Here is an 18,252-nt window from a genome sequence, read left to right on the forward strand (position 1 = left end):
AGTAATTAATGTTAGTTATAAAAAAAAGTTAAATAATCAAAAGCTTACTTAAAATAATATGTGCATTAAATTTCAAGGTATGTAATTTAAATGAAAACAGTTAGTTTTCAATTTTATAAATATACTAGACTACATGGGACCGGTTGGGTCGGTATGTTATATTAGCTATGGAATTAATGTATGAGTGTGACACTTGTGACGTAAAGAAAATAGTTTTATGTGGCATAACAGAAATATTTATATGAAAGTATATTAAAATGAAAAAAGAATATAAATATATTTCTATGAATCGTTCTGTTTATAATTGTTTATTTTTGAAAAAAAAAACTTGCATCCATTGAATTATAAGTGAGTTGCCATAATTATAGGTAAATATGCACTGAACAGATTACCATAATACTTAAAGTTAAATTCAAATTTAGATATATCTTTTTTAAATGAAATTGTTAGTTGAAAATAAAGACTAATTAAAAACACTCTCCCAATGTTAAGAATGTTTTTTTAATAGAAAATGAAAATAAAATCTAACTTTTTTTCATTAATTTATATGTTAATAATAAGGTCAATGAAACTAATTAAGACAAAAATGTTTTAAGTCTATTAAAAAGCGGAGAAAAAATGTAAAAAAAAGGAAGGCGGTGGGTAAATCGCCGTTGTAAAATGCTCTTATGGTTGTAAACGGGTTAAAGTAGATTTATTTGTAAGAAAATTGCGTTAAAATAACTTAAACTTAATACGGAAATGAGCGATGTAAAACAAAACAGAAAGTATTAACAATTATTTATTTGGATAATTCAAACATGAAAAAAACAATTGGAACGCTGAAAACTTACACAGTAAAACAATACATTTTATTGTCGCGTTGATTATTTATTTGTAACGCAACTTAAAAAACATATTTTCGGGGTTATTTTTTATGTTGGTAGTGTAGAAGAAAATATATGAATGTTTTTTTTTAAGAAAGGTGTATAAAAAATGGAGACTAAATTAAAAAAAAAAGTAAAGCAGTGGGTAAATCGTCGTTGTAAAATGCTCTTATGGTTGTTAACGGATCAAAGTTGATTTATTTGTAAGAAAATTATATAGTTGTAATACAGAATAGTTGCAACACATCCCCACGCTTCCTATGTTAAATAATAATATTTCAGTGCGCAGGTCAAATTCTGTAAAAGTAGCGATTTGGGTTTATTTGTTTACGCTGTTATGAGTTTATGTTTATGTAAACATGCGCAACCGGAAGTCGTAAACCGGATGTGGCGTTAACCCATCTGTTACAAATTCATTTGAGTTTTATAATTATATAGATTTATATTAAAGATATATAATAGATGATCCCATGTCGGATAGCGATTAAATGAACGAGCGTTAATCATGACAACTCGTGAGAGTCAAATCACTTTCGTACAACGGTCTCTTCTCGCGAGACGCCTTCATTAAGCTGATCATGTACTCTTCTGTCAACGAGGCGATCTTATTCAGAGAATCCATCGATCCTGTTCCTTCTCAAAACTGGAAAAAGCGATACGTCGGCCAGCTAAAAACGTTGCTCAGAATAGTTAAGTAATATACCGAACGGATTCTGGGTCCGACAATCTATGGTCCTCGCCGTCATTGGCTGTTGATAGTGTCAGCGTTGGCGATGGATCGCCGGGATTGGCCAGCTGAATTCATTGGAAGAAATCGATTTCATTGATCTGAGGTGAATGCCGCCTCAAGAAAAGAAAAAAGAAAGAATTATGACAGCTAAGTACAGAAATATACGAGCTCACACGAAAGATAAAAGAAAAAGATATTTGTCAGTTTATTGATGTCAATCATGTAATAATTGAAAGGAAAACTTTGATAATTGCCAAGACTGAAATGCCCAGTAAAATCCTTGTTCGCTGTGTACACCTATTTATCCAAAAGATGCTTAACTGATTACTTAAGAGAATACTAATCTCGCTCTTATTTGTAAATAATTTTTCATTAAATAAACATCATACTAAAATCAAAACGAACGTTTTAGTCTTATTTTCTTTACGCGTTAAAAAAGTTTTATTTGCGCATCTCCGCTCACGACGAAAAATAATTACGAAAAAAAAAAATGTTTTAAAAACAATTACAAATATATTTAATGTAAATTATACATCCAAGAATGATGATTAGAGCGAAATTAATTGCCATCGCGTGGAAGATATTATTTTTGCTTGTAGAACATAAACCCAAAGTTAGGCCATCGATTTTCTAGACACATAAGAAATCAGGTATATTTTTTTAGAACTTGAAGAAAAACTTGGAAAACGCTCCAGACACAGCATAAAGCTACTTGATGTAAGGAGCTACCAAGAACAAAAAGATGGTCATCGAAAAGATAGAGAGATGCCTATTGACCTTAGCACGGAAAAGACTCAGGTTATAGATAGGAGGAAACCAGTAAATAGGGATAAAGTTCTACACTCTTGCTGCTAAGGGAAAGAAGTTTCTGAAATAGTAATCTGTATTAGACCCCAAAAACAGTAGAATGATTCAATATTTTTCGAGCAAGTAAGAGGAAAAGTAGAAACTTGTGTTACATTCACTGTATACAATGGGTAGCCTAACGGACAGTAAATAAGTGTTAAATGTGGCATTAAATGCACCAGAATTGGTTGGTGTTTTGGTTCAACAAGCTGAGTTATGCAAAAAGCAAAAACAAAAACGTGGTAAGACAAAAAGACACACACAAAATAAACGAATAATAAACTATAATACTTTACATAAGGGGATCAGTGCCGTATATACAGTTAACGTAAAATAATTTCTCATTTTGATGCTATTCTAAAATTTGAAACAATTAACTGAATCTGAGTGTCAGGATAATAAAACAACCTTAAGTTGCCTAAAATGGTTCCTTAAGAAAATACACAAGATTTATCTCAAGTAAATCAAAGTTGTTAAACGCTAGAATAGTCCGGAAATGGGGAATAATTTTATATTTAAATTTTAATTTATCTTTTCTTCTTTTGCCCAAATTTTTCAGAGTTTTTATTCTGTTTTACAAGGAAATCACTACTTATTAAGACCCGAAGGTCACTCGAGGATAAGGGTAAATGAATGTGAGATGGTAGTTTAGTAATCGTAAATGGTGTAGATTGGGTAGAATTTAGATTATTTATTGGGACGACCCAACAAGAACTTGTTTACATTGGACTTGAAATCTACTATGGTGTAGCCAGTCGGGAAGCAGTCTAGTGGAAGTGTTCCACAGGCGAGCACTTCTGGGAAAGAAGTTTTGTTCATGGAAGCTATGTTTAGATTAAGGCACAAATAGGGAGTGGTGGAAAACGTTTATAATGGTTGTTGCTAATAGAGTGTTTTTGTGAAAGTTTGGCAAGAGGGAACCATAGATTTGAATTCAGTTGAGCACTTGCAATGAAAGTAGCGGAAATAACGACAGTGCAGAAGCAGACTTGTAACGTCTCTACTGTGAAAAAGCGGTTGCAAGGAAGAGAAAAGAGGCATCATTTACTAAGTTCCAAAACAGATTTTGAACTCTATTAGGGCTGTATAAGGCGCGCTAGATGTTGGAACAGTACTCCATTTTAGAACGTATTTAGCTCTTATATAGATAGAGGATTGGGTCGGTAGTGTGATACCTACTTCAAAGGTAGAATGATCCAACAATTTTTCCAACGATCTTCGCAACAAATTTGATGTATGTGTTCCATTTTAGATCAGGAGTGTGGGTCGATCAGAGAAGCTTATTAAGACATAGTGCTTACCCAAGACGAAAGCCATTTATTTCAATTGGGACCAGATAGGGTTCAGAGCGGTTGTGATGAAAAGACAGAAACTTGGTTTTAGATGCATTAATATTATCCAGCCACCTTTTCCCACATTGCACCAGATGCTCAAGATCAGAAAAAAGAGAATCAGAAAGATATTTGTCATTGCCGGCTTTTGAAATGCCATAGATTGTGGTGTGGTCTGCATAAATATCTACAAAAAATGTGATTTGGGAGATCATTGATGAAGATCAGGAAGGGAGTTCGGGCCCAAATGGAGCCCTGCGAAACACCTGCGTTAATATTATGAGCTTCTGATTTCTACCCATCGATGACTACTCTTATCAAAGAGAAAGAATTTAATAATTGGGAGGACATTTCCAGCTATTTCGTAGCTGATAATCTTGTGAAGTAGACCTGTATGCCATACCCTATCAAAAACCTGGGGTATGTCAAGACCTATTTCCCTAGAAATGAAGCCCCCTGTTGAGATATTCACTAATCCCGTGTGATATTACAGTTAGCACATCATCTCTAGATTTAGTAGAACGGAATCCATATTGTATGTCACTGAATAGGTTATTTCTGCTGAGGTGGTTTACCATTTCTCTATCTATCAAAGATTACAACAACTTACTCATGACACATAGAAGGCTGACTGGTCTGTACTGAGTGACAGACCTATCTCTAGAATTTTTAAATTCGGGGGGCAGACTGATGAAGTTTCCGAGGGTGTTGGGAACCGTTTCTCTTTAAAGCAACGTTTAAACAGCTTTGTAAGTATGGGAGCTAGTTCCGGTTGTAGGTTTTTGAATACTATGGTTGGAATACCGTCAGGGTCAGTCGCTTTACTGGAATAAAGGTGTACACACGTAATCGCCTATAAAAATAGAATCTCATTCTGTGCATGTGTTGTGGTGGGGATTTAAGTAAGGGTGTTAATTTATCATAATACCCGAAACTAATACCCAATGGCTTCGTCATACGCGCGCTAATAGGCAATTCTGAACCCCGGGAAACAATGGCAGCTATTTTACCTTTGAGGATGTCAGTGATTTCATCAGGATGTGTATATTAATCATTTTGACCAAATAGATAAAGCCTTTGTAAATTTTGGTGTTGTTGTTATTGTTGTTGTTGTTGTTGTTGTTGTTGCTGTTGTTATTGTTATGAACGATGACCAGTCAACGGGCAATAATTAGTTTTCATCAATTCTTAATGCTCGCTCGTCCGTCGCCAATGCGCATGACCGGTTCTGGATGCTTCTGTGGAGTCATTAACGATTTATGATTAACTCGAGCTTCGTTTCACTGATTATTGGGGAAAGAAAATCGATTCTTTGTTTGTACTTTTATTTTTAATGTCGGATTATCGATTATTTTTATACGACCATTAGCCACTTAAAAAAGAAAATAACTCGCGTGACAATCTGTTTATTCATTCTTTGCAATTTTTGTTTTTTCAAAATTGTTTGGTTAACTGGAGTTGGAATGTTGTGGCCATGTTTTATATGTTATCGCTATCCATCTTCTCGAATAAATAATGGCATTTACTTACTGTTAAATTTATGTATGCAGGATCATATAATGTGGGCGGTTTTTACTTAATAACTATCAACAGAAACTCTAAACCTAAACCCATACGAAAGTCACAATAGAACACGTCTATTAATTATAAATAACAAAAAAGAAAAATAAGCTCTAAATAATGAAGATAAAAATCACAGAGAAAAGCATAACTGTTACACCTTAAAGCGAAATTAATCAGCCAATAGTTTACTGACGCAAAATAAAACCAATATAGCACTATTGGCTATGATTGGAAGTGAATTCTGGTTTTATAAGCTTAGTATGCTGAGACATTATGACCAGTCATGAAACAACGAAGCATCTGTCTGTGGATAACTATATATATATATATATATATATATATATATATATATATATGTATATATATATGTGTATAATATATATATATATATATATATATATCTGTGTGTGTATACGAAAGACCTTTCAAAACTAATGTCTCCTATTTTATTCAGCTCGAATTGATCAAAAGGGGATTGCAAATTGTATTGCTATGGTGATTGAACTTATGCTTTCATGACCTTAAAGTTTCATGTTTCTGTTGCAGATATTTATGGTGTGAGACTCTCAGAGTCGGAAGTAGATATACGTCATTGAATTTCTATATGTATAAAAAATTGAATATATCAGCATTCACTGGCGCCTAGTAAATATTTAAGAAGCCGATGCAGATCATGTTAGCACAGTTCGATGAGTTCGTCGATTTCAGGTGTGTAACAGAGATGTGATTGACAAATTGCGCCTCGGACTTTTACGACATAGGCATTTGCAATAAAAGATAAAATAAAAGTAAATTGCAACTTCTATTCCAATTTTCGGATTTTGTAATCATGCCCAAATGCATTCTCTTTTCTTTTGATGGATTGATAGTTGCTAATTCTTCTGATGAGTTAAGGCTGTCAAGAATTGTAAATGTAAACGTAATTAAAGGAATAAATTGTAGGATGGTCAACATCATGAAATTTGGAGTATATACTTTTGTTTATATATATATATAATTTAAAGGAGATTAGAACAATAGTCTAAAGAGCTGAGTGTATTTCAATGTAACAGTGAAATTACTAGTTTAATTAAAATACAGGAAAGAGAAAGTGCTCGTTGTAATTTAGATATATAATAAGCTCGATAGGTAAATATCCTAGAGCTAATTTAATATTAAGTAATGTGATTGATAATTTAAAATTTAACAATCAAATTATAATTAAATTAAAAATCCGTTTCATAAGAAGGAACAACAATAAAATAAATTATCTGTAGGATCGTTTCGGAAAACAATGCTTTCTATTGTGGTAGACATCAAGTTACGCACAATAATTATTACATATAGTTTTTTAATAAGCAATGTTTCCTCGTCAGCAAATTTTGAAGGGTTTTTATTAAATTTAAAAGACACCATAAATAAACCTAGCATTAAAAGTAATGCAGATGTATCTGAAAAAAATTGAAATAAAAGGTCTGGATTTAAAATTTATAAGAAAATTAATATGGGTTAGAGATAGAAAAGAAATAGAGTAAAATATAGATTTGAATTTAAATTATAAGTTTGCTTTAAGTACAACATTACAAATATATACATGCATATATATGAAATATGTGTTCCGAAACGATCGTACAGATAATTGATCTTGTTGTTGTTCCTTATGAAACGGATTTTTAATTTAATTATAATTTGATTTTTAAATTTTAAATTATCAATCACATTACTTTATATATATATATATATATATATATATATATATATATATATATATATATATATATAAATGTAATTTTTGGTTCGTTCAAAGTCTATAGAACCATATTTCTACATTACCAATTTAATTGAAATTTTCAGAAAATCTATTTTTAAAGTCAAATAATGTTTGCATGTTATTAAAATAATTTAACATTGCGAATTATAAAAATATTAAATTATAAATGAAAATATTTTTCGTAACTGCGAGATTGTTCCCATTTCATTTCTGGTAGACATGTGCCTTTCACTTATTGAGATAAGTATTATTTGTATTAATTTTTATGATACTCATGCAGAGAGTGATCCGTGCTGAAATAATAACGTTATTATTTAAAAAGCCATTCTTAACATGGGGAGGGGAGGGTGTTTTGTACCTATTATGTACTTTAACCTTACAACTGAATAAAAAACATATCGTAAAACTTTAATTAACCGTGGAAATACAATTTAAAAAATAGCGCGGATCACTCTCTGCAATTTTTTCTTTTATTATTCTTAAAGAGTAAAACTTTTCTTATTCATGAAAAGAGTTAAGCCTACGTAAATAAATAAATAAATGTTTGTACACGTGACAAATTATCAATAAATAGTTTAGTTACTTTTTAAAAAAAAATTATTTATGAAAAGATTTAACGTAAATAATCTTTGTAAAAGTAAGTGCGAAAGTGCCGTAGTTGTACTCCCATGCGTAATTTCTATACTTATAGGTTTTTGGAAATTTTTTTCACTGGATTATTATTGATTGGACACTAATTAAACAGATTATTAAAAAAAAAATTAAAAAAGAAATCATTATTTCGACATTTGAAAGTGGTGCTCACTTTTTAGCTACAACGTTCTGATAAATCAGTCACCCATTTTGTAACCAATAAAAACGCGGTATATCAAAACCATAGAAAGTAAAAATAATATGAGTCTCTATCGCATTTGTAAGTCAGAAATATATTTGTTTCTCCAAGAAAAAAAAATAGATTGAACATGACTTTTTTTTTTATTGTTTTTATGAAAATAAAGTTTCGAGTTTTTAAATTTTTTTTTTTACTTATTTAGTTAAAAGTCAGTTTGTGGGTGTTTTTTTTTTCTGTTTTAAATATTTTGTTTTTATGAAAGGTGAAGATTTTTTGTTTTTTTTTCCAAACTTTTTTTTTTTTAAATTTTTTTAAGTATTATAAATTTCACTAACATGCTGGAGAAATGTTGGTGCTAATGCAGAGAGTGATCCGCGCTATTTTTTAAATCGTATTTCCACGTTTAATTAAAGTTTTATATGTTTTTTTTTATTCAATTGTAAGGTTAAAGTACAGAATAGGTACAAAATACCCTCCCCTCCCCATGGTAAGAATGGCTTTTAAAATAATAACATTATTATTTCAGCACGAATCACTCTCTGCATGAGTACCGAAATGTTTAATAATTTGGTATTTTCCTTTAAATGACGACATTTCTAGGTTTTCGAGTACGCTGAATACGGAAATCGCATTGAAATTTTGCGGAAATCAGTAGTTATCAAGATATAAAAAGTTATATTATGCATTGTATTCTTTGGCGGCCATCTTTTTACGCGCGCACGCGCCATAAACAAATGCACGCCCGTAAAAAAGATGGGCGTCAAATATTTAAATGCATAATAGAACTTTTTATATCTTGATAACTACTTATTTCTGCAAAATTTCAATGCGATTTTCGTATTCAGCATAGTCGAAAACCATTACTAGTCGTCATTTAAAAGAAAATTGAGGAGTTGGACCTAATCTAAAAATTTACCAATAATTTTCAATCCTGTACGCCTCCCGATACATTGCTTCGTCAACATGCGACCATTTTTATATCTCCCGAAGACACTTCCGTATTTAGCCCCCCCAAAAAAATGGGTGACCGATTTACCAGAACGTGGTAACTAAAAGTGAGTACCCCTTTCAAATGTTGAAATAATATTTTTTTTTTCAATTTTTTTTCATAATCTGGTTAGTGTTCAATCAATAATTATCCAGTGAAAAAATTTCAAAAAACCTATCAGTATAGAAATTCGCATGGGGGTGATGGTTGTATAACTCCGCCACGTAAGTAAATAAATAAAAAATGTTACGTGCACATGCGTTAGCCTTGACTAGGGGGGACTAAGAGAACGACTATTAAATAATTCTGCGGGTCGCCATGGAAATCAACGCCAAATGAGTACCAAAATAGTTTTCATGATATGAAGAAATTTTTTTTCGAAAAGTGGGTGATCACTTTTTCATGTAAATTTTACTTAAAATGAGCACCCACTTTCTGACCACCCGGGAAGGGGCATTTATTTTCGTGTTTATTGGCTTAAAGGTTTTTTGACAAGGCAGTTTGGTACGCGAGTGCATATTTAACAGTTTTCGTTTATGCTCATGCGTAGCAAAACAAAGGCTACGTCTGTGAAATGGAAAATAGTCCCAGAGTTCAGGGGTTATTACCATGCAAAAGAAATCAAACAAAAAACTTTTTAGCCAAGAAACACACAGAAAAAAAAAACCCATAGCATCCATTTGTTTTCTATCGAATTCATTTGCTGCTTTTATTGAAAACTATTTTCCCCCGGATTTTTGATATATTTTTCCATTAAGGGCCGTGCGTCTCACGTTCGTATATAACAAAACACTTTTTGTAGACCTCGGTGTGCTAAAAATGAATCTACAAACCGTTTCCATTGCAAAAAATAGTTTTTATGATATGAAGAAATTACTTTTTCGAAAAGTGGGCGATCACTTTTCCATGCAAATTTAACTTAAAATGAGTACCCACTTTCTAGCCACCTGAGAGAGGGGGGACTTTTTCCCAGGTTTATTGGCTAAACAGCTTTCGTTTATGCTCACGCATAGCGTAAACGAAGGCTACCGCTGTGAAATGGAAAATAGTTCCAGAGTTCAGGGAAATCAAACAAAAAACTTTTTAGCGAAGAAACACACAGAAAAATGCCCCTCTCTCAGGCCTTAAAGTAAAATAATACCGGATTTTGTGGAGCAGATTTGCCGTTTAGTTGTACAAATATCCTCAAACCAGGTAATCACTAAAAGGGACTTTTAAAAGTCGTCACCTGTATCGAGCAAAAGTTTAAAACCACCGATTATATGCCAGCCTACGTCATGATAACATGCATTGAGTGAGTTCCTAACAGTATTTTGTATAGTTTTTTTAGTTTAAACTCATTTTCCCAAAATTTCCCCAAACTTAACGTGTTAGATACAGTCTGCCGCCATTTGTATTTTTCAGATATACCGATAAACATTGAATGTTTTTGAACCGATTATACATTACATAAAAACATTAAAATCTTATCCAGTTAGGTAGAACATATACTTTTCTTGCCTTTGATAACATTTATTTGTTATATATTTATTTTTTGAAAACTTTTTTGTATCTGTGTTTAGTAATATGAACCCTTTTCATTTAATGTAACGTTTCGTCGGCTTGAAAAACAGTGTTTATCGGTGTATTTGAAAGCTACAAATGGTGGCGGACACTGTTGATTACTTTAAGTTAGAAAAAGTGAGTTAAAACTAAAAAACTATACAAAATACTGCCAAAAACCCGCCGATTATGCCAGCCTATGTCATCGTAACATATATTTGTGGGGTTTCAGACACTGTTTTGTATAGTTTTTAGTTTTCAACTTACTTTCCCAAACTTAACGTATTCAACAGTGTCTGCGACCATTTCTGTTTTTCGAGCCGATTAAACATTTTACATTACATAAAAACACTAAACAATTATCATGTTAGGGAGAAACGTAACTTACCTTACCTTTGCTTTAATGTATTTGTTTTTGGACAACTTTTTCGAATCTGTGTATAGTACCCCCCCCTCAACCAAATATTAATTACTAACTCACATTTTTGTATACAGAAAACAAACAAAAAAAAAACATTTAGCGTTTCAACATTTTTGCTACATTCGGCTTCATCCACTGATTGCTGGTCGCGTCCAAACCATGAATGATTGACAGAAACTCCCGAGGATCCAAATCAAATTTTGCGAGAGTACCATCTTTTTTTAATTTTCGCCTTCTTTTTCACTTTTTGGAGTGGATTGCTGTACTAAGAATATAAGAAATATTCATTTTTATCTTTTTATTAAATTTTTACATTACACCAAATTGAGCCACTGCAACGCGTGGCGGGGTACAGCTAGTATATATATATATATATATATATATATATATATATATATATATATATATATATATATAAATACACGCTAATTACGAATGGAACATTTTCATAGCAAAAATCTTTTCTTCTCCCTAGGGGAATGCAATACTCTCCGTCAAATAAATGAGAGCACTCTGTTGCTAGTATCAGAAATTTAGAAAAAAAATACATAATTTAAGCCAACTAATTTCCTAAACGTGTATAAGGGTGTTAGCTTGGATGGTAGACATTTGATATCACTGATAACGATTAGAAGTGATCTGTTATTCGGGTTCCGAATCTCAGATTTAATACGTCAACCCACATTCATAGTTCGTCAAACAGCTGTCTGCGAATTTCTTCTTTCCTATCTCTCCATTCACCCCCCTCTCTCTCTCTTTCTTTCTTTCTCTCTCTCTCTAAATATATACATATATATATTTGTCTATCCACACACGCACACACACACATATATATATATATATATATTTGTCTATGCACACACACACACACACACACACACACACACACACACACACACACACACACACACACACACACACACACATATATATATATATATATATATATATATAGGGGAAGTCGGGGTAAGTTGAGCATAGGGGTAAGTTGAGCCACCCCCTTTTAACCACAATTGACTAAGCCAATCCAAGTTTGTATGCAATCTATAAACAACTGATCACGTGACTTTAACCTCCACCATTTTGTTTTGCTGAACCAATATCGGAGGTTGATGTAGTAAAAGAAAATCAGATTTTGTGCCAAAAAAGTAAAATAAAGCGTTACAGAGGTGAGTTCATGTTTCTTGTGTGTAGTAATAGTTTGATTAGATATAATATGTGGTAGTTGTTTGTTCAATTACTTGCCTTCATACCTGCAAAAGATTTTTACATTCACCACACATGAGATGCATGCATTTGAACAGACAATTCAATGAGGTCAGACTGGGGTAAGTTGAGCCAATGCTGATGGGGTAAGTTGTGCCACTGGCTCAACTTGCCCCATATGTCTTTTTACACGTTTTCAAGAAACAGATGAATGTGCAACCACTTCAGTAGGCCTGTTATAGAGTGAATTCAAAATGCATGTTGTATAAGTTACATGCTCTACTTGTATAAGAATTAGATCTATGGGTAATCTGGTAAATGTTTAAGATGTGTAAGCCGTGCTTGGATAGGAATTTGCATGCTGTACAGGCGCTTTTTTATTCTAATACTAATAATTATTTTTATTATTACTATTATCATTATTATTTTTAACATTATTATTATTATCATTGTAGAATCAAGAATGCACTTACCCCCCCTCTCCACCATTATGGACTAGTCTAAAATAAGTCAGGCATGGTGGGTTATTCCATTTGGAGGCGCCTGATTGGCTAAACATGCCAGGAGAGGCAGGTGACTCTCTACAAATGCCAGCTGTTCTGGTATTCATTGTTCAATGTTCCAGACTTATGCCAGGAACTCCACTGAATCAACTAGTTCACTCTAGTAATATTCTACATTATTATCGGATTTATTGTGTTAACTTCATTTTTCTTTATTGTGTGTTTCACAGAAAAAAAAAGCTACCAGACATGCGCCACTACGTGCGAAAGACAAATCGTGGACAAACTCCTACATACGTTATGGAACAGGCTGCTGCCGCTGTTACTGGAGGACAGAGTGTGAGGAGTGCTGCAGAGGACTTTAACATTGATCGAATGACACTGAAGCGGTACATGGACAAACAAGACAGTCAACCAGCAGGGACTGCTTACACACCTGTTTCCTTATGGCAAATCGTTTTTAGTCCTGAAATGGAAAGGGATTTGGCTGACCACGTGAAACAATTGTCAGACATGTTTCATGGTTTGTCATTGAGAAGATGTCGCACACTGGCATATGAGTTTGCTAAAAAAAACTGTCTCAATCTGCCACCAAGTTGGGATCGTGAGAAAAAAGCAGGACATGATTGGTGGTTAGGCTTCAAGAAGCGCCGGAACCTGGCAATTAGAGTGACAGAAGCAACATCTTTTAGGCGTGCCACAACCTTCAACCGCCCAGTTGTTGATCAATTTTTCAACAACGTGAGTCAGATAATGGACAAGTACAAGTTCTCACCAAGTGACATTTACAACGCTGATGAGACTGGGTGCACCACCGTTCAAAACCCTGGAGCTGTTGTCACAGAAAAAGGAAAGAAACAAGTTGGTTCAATCACCTCTGCTGAACGCGGAGAATTGGTAACGGTGGTGTACACTATGAGTGCAATTGGATCAGTCGTGCCTCCTATGTTTATCCAGTCCACTACAGAGACCACTTCATCAGAGGTGGACCAACACAGTGCATAGGGAGGGCAATACGAAGTGGCTGGATGAATGAAGAGGTGTTTGTGGAATATTTAAATCACATCATCAAGCACACCAGATGCTCACCAGGAAAGAAAATCCTCTTAATCCTCGACAACCATGACACACACATTTCTTTGAATGTTGTGAACACAGCAAGATCTCATGGCGTTGTCTTACTGACCATTCCACCACACACTTCCCATCGTCTCCAGCCGCTCGACCGGTCAGTGTATGGACCCTTCAAAACAGCGTACAACAGAGCCATGGATGGGTGGCTACGATCCAATCCAGGAAAAACAGTAACAATATATGAAATCCCAGCTCTAGTGAACCAAGCCCAGATGATTGCCATGACACCATTGAACATTGCTGCTGGATTCCAAGCCTCGGGCATTCATCCATTTAACCGGGACATCTTTAGTGAAATTGACTTTTCCCCTTCTCTTCCAACTGACCGTGAGCAAAATGTGGCTGCAGAAAGCCTTGAGGCAAATTCTACTGTGGGAGATGCAGGACCATCAGGTGAGGTTCCTGGAGCAGTCTTGCCCGTGCACAGTGATGATGTCCGACCACAAAAACAGCAAGAAGATGATCTTATTCAACCATCCGCATCTGGGTCTTGTGTTTCATCTAACTCACATGATGTCATGCATCGTCCATACATTTCACCATCTGTAATTCAGCCATTTCCGAAAGCAGCACCAAGAAAGGCAAGAAGAGGTGGTCACAAAAAGGGCAGCTCAAAGATTTTGACTGACAGCCTTGAACGACAGAAGCTGATAGCCCTTTCTGAAAATAGAAAGAGGAGCCTATTAACAAAAACAAAGCAGTGTTTGTTCAATGCTGGTGGGAAAAAGTCATGTCCCCTGAGATCTAAAACCCCATGTTCAAGTGACACTGATGATTCAGATTTTGAATTTGATGATGTGTCATCAGATAGTGATGGTGATATTGATCTGGATAGCTCAATAATCGAAGGTGACTTTGTGGTTGTCAAATGTGCTGGCAAATCACGAACTGTGAACTATATTGCCCGAGTTGACACTCTCAACGGGGAGGACTTTGAGTTTGAAGGTGTTTTCCTTCAAAAAGTTGCTGGGAAGGTAGGAACGAACAAGCCTGTGTTTGTTCCAAACCCAAAGGACGAAGTGGGTTTCAATGCAGAAGATGTTGTTTACAAGCTACCACAGCCAAATAGTGTTGGCAGTTCTGTCCGTTGTTCTAGCCAGCTCGTTTTCAGCTGTGACTTGTCACAGTGGCAACTTCATTAACTTACTTTCAGATATATGTTTCAAATTTTGTGCTGGTTCATTCGCTGTAATTAACATTTCTACTTCATTATTATAATTTGTTTTATAACCACAGCAACAATTTTGGGCTTGTTCTTTCTTTATTTGCAACATATTTTTGCGTGGCACAACTTACCCCTGTGTGGCACAACTTACCCCAGAGGTTGGATCAACTTGCCCCATGGTCGGGGCAAGTTGAGCCATTTGATATGCATTTTTGTAAAGCACATGGTCGGTTTAGGTGTACTAGCAGAAAACTGCAACTTGTTTCAAAATGTTCCCAAATAAAATAATTTTATAATAATACACTCATCTTTGCAAAATAATTAGTCGTTTGGGTTCTGAAGAGCCAAAATGGAAAATTGGCTCAACTTACCCCGACTTCCCCTATATATATATATCCACATACTGTACTTTTTCGCTGTTCCACAGCTCATAAGTGCGGATAGACAAGCAACTACCTCAAACCAGAATCGAAACCCGACAGTCGGAGATTCTAACCGTTGCGCTATTCGGTTGCTGATATGCGGTCAGTGAATTAACAATGTTTTGACATTGTCCAAATACCTAAGCTCAATTTGTTTACACAAAGAGCATCGTTTAATACACTAATGGTAATTTGTATATCACTTCCCAATATGCTTAACCCAAGATAGGGAGCATTATAGTCATATATTTGTCTCTCTCTTTCTTTCTCTCTCTCTCTCTCAATATATATACATATATATATATATATATTTGTCTCTCTTTCTCTCTGTCTCTCTGTCCTTATATCTGTCTCTGTTTCTCTCTCTGTCTCTGTCTGTTTGTCTATTTGTCTGTCTGCTGTCTGTCTGTCTCTCTCTGTCTCTCTGTCTCTGTCTCTGTCTCTGTATCTCTCTCTCTCTCTCTCTCTCTATATATATATATATATATATATATAACATGGCCCAGGAGATGGACTCTTTGACCTGAGATATTAGAAGTACGTGTTCGTAATTGCGAGCTCCAACTCCGTGCACAAACAGAGCAGCAGCTCACCATTTTAATTGGGATTTTCCTTTCCAAACTTTCCGAGAACTGTGATCCATGTATTGGAGTGATGGCCCACTCTGACATTGAAATCATCGAGAACTAGCTTATCCACTACAGGTACGTTTGCTATGGTGTCTTTCAGCTGAGATTAAAAAGCCCCCTTTTCCTCGTCTGAGTAGATCATTGTCAGTGTATAGACGTTGATGACGGTGATGTTACGGCTACGGGACGTTGTGATTCCCAGTGTTATTATCCTTTCAGAGACTCCGCTAGGGCTCTCTGTGATTAAGTTATCACATTAAGGAAGCACCTCAGAGATACCAAGAACACAAGAGCTCTGTGAGAACCAGATTGCTAAACAGACCACTACCTAATCAAGACTACCTTCAAGTTCAAAATAAAATCTACGTACTGCAGGGCGACAACAAAGTGTAAGAGAAGGCTAGACACGTCAAATCTCGAAGATAAAAGATGATAAGATAGACTACAAATTGTAATCAACTCAACATTGGAGGAGCTCATTGATGATTCTGATTCACCCGAACAAACATGGGACTCACTAAGCAAACCTGTATTCTCCGCTGCGGCAGAGCTACTTGGCTACACAAAGAAGCGAAATGCGGGCTGGTTCAACGAGAATAAGCAAGAAATTAGAGATGCAATAGATGAAAGAAATCAAGCGTTAAAATTAAAACTAAGTAACTCGGCTAGAGCAAACCAGAAGAAGCTGACAAAAGTGAGGGCAGAAGTCCAGAAAAAGCTAGGGGAAATGGAAAACACATGGTGTCTGAAAAAGGCTGAAGGTATACAGAATCAAGCGGGGGAAAACAATTCTGTAGATTTCTTCAAGTCACTGAAGGACGTGTATGGCCCCAGAGCCCAGATGACTAACACCCTCTTATCAAAAGATAGAAACGCTACACTGACCAACCAAAACATTAATTAAAGGATGGCAAGAGTACTTTAGCACACTATTAAAAGTAAAATCCAATACGGATGAAGAGATATTATACCACAAAATAGTCTTCCCCCAGAAGATAGACCTGGATGACGCACCAACTCTTGGGAAAGTGAGGGAAGCAATTAACAAAACTAAAATGAACAGACCTCCAGGTATCGACAGTATGTCAACTGAAGTACACATGTTCGGCGTAGGACCACTCATAAGAAAACTTCATCAACTAATAGCAAATTGATGGTAACAAGTAACGCTATCACAAGAATTCAAAGATGTCATGATCATCTCAATCTATAAAAAAAGGTGACTACATGGACTGCAGCAATTACCGAGGTATATCCTTGCTGACCATTGTCGGGAAAATAATGGCTAAAGTGGTGCAAGCTCGGCAAGGAAGACTGGCAGAAAGGATCCTAACCGAATCACAGTGCGGGTTCAGGCATGAAAGATCTACAATAGATATGATCTTCAGTCTATGGCAAATCCAAGAAAAAGCCATTGAGCAGTACCGGGAGCTCTACATAGTCTTTGTAGACTTCCGCAAAGAATTTGATATGATTGACCGAAAATGCTGTGGAAAGTCCTTAAAGTGTTCGGATGTCCCGATTACTTCATGGGAATTATCAAACAATTCACGAAGGAACAAAAGGGACAGTTGTAGTAGGGAAGCTAGAAAGTGGACTCTTGGAAGTAAACCACGGCACCAAACAAAGATGCGTACTAACTCCCAACACTATTCATCCTATTTCTAACAACCGTCCTAATGCTGGTTCATCAAAACACCGAAGAAGGTGTCTTCATCCGCACGTGTTCCGACGGGAAATTGTTCAACCTTGGAAGAGTGAAAGCCAAGACCAAGACCAGAAAGGAGCTGATTACAGAACTGCTGTTCGCAGACGACACTGATCTGATAATACACAATCAAGCTCAGATGCAGAGGATAGTTGATGCCTTTTCTTAAACAGTCAAAAGATCAACATAGATTCAATATAGGGAAGACATAAGTGGTTTATCAACCTTCATCAGATAACAACGGCGATTAAGAGCCTATAATAAGAATCAGCGGCGAGGTGCTAAAAGTTGTTGAAAACTTCAGTATCTTGGAAGCACTTTAAGTACTGACAAACGTGCTGCAAAAGAAATAAGCTGCCGAATCCAAAGGGCATGTGCCTCCTTTGGTAAGCTAGAAAAGCCGCTCTGGAAAAGGACCGGTATCTGGCTAGACACAAAGTGAAGATCTACGGATGGATCATGAAGATCAAATGGAGTGGCTAAATATCAAACGTGAAAGTTCTCAGGCGAGCAAACATATATATATATATATATATATATATATATATATATATATATATATATATATAAATAATTATGCATATATATACATATACATATGCATATATATATGCAT

The 18,252-nt window shown here is 35.1% G+C and overlaps 1 protein-coding gene across 1 annotated transcript; it reads left to right on the plus strand.

Moving 5' to 3' along the window:
* The first annotated feature begins 17,155 nt into the window (after positions 1–17,155).
* LOC145281353 (uncharacterized) lies at positions 17,156–17,596 on the plus strand. Its single transcript, XM_080132204.1, has one exon. It carries the CDS (start codon positions 17,156–17,158, stop codon positions 17,594–17,596), a length of 441 nt encoding a protein of 146 aa, XP_079988330.1.
* The last annotated feature ends 656 nt before the right edge of the window (positions 17,597–18,252 follow it).

This window comes from Euprymna scolopes, chromosome 1 (genome assembly GCF_053919585.1).
Source record: "Euprymna scolopes isolate OS-2025 chromosome 1, ASM5391958v1, whole genome shotgun sequence".
Taxonomy (NCBI): Eukaryota; Metazoa; Mollusca; class Cephalopoda; order Sepiida; family Sepiolidae; genus Euprymna; species Euprymna scolopes.

Coding starts and splice junctions, on each gene's coding strand:
- LOC145281353 (XM_080132204.1), top strand. CDS start 17,156: ATGGACTGCAGCAATTACCGAGGTATATCCTTGCTGACCATTGTCGGG.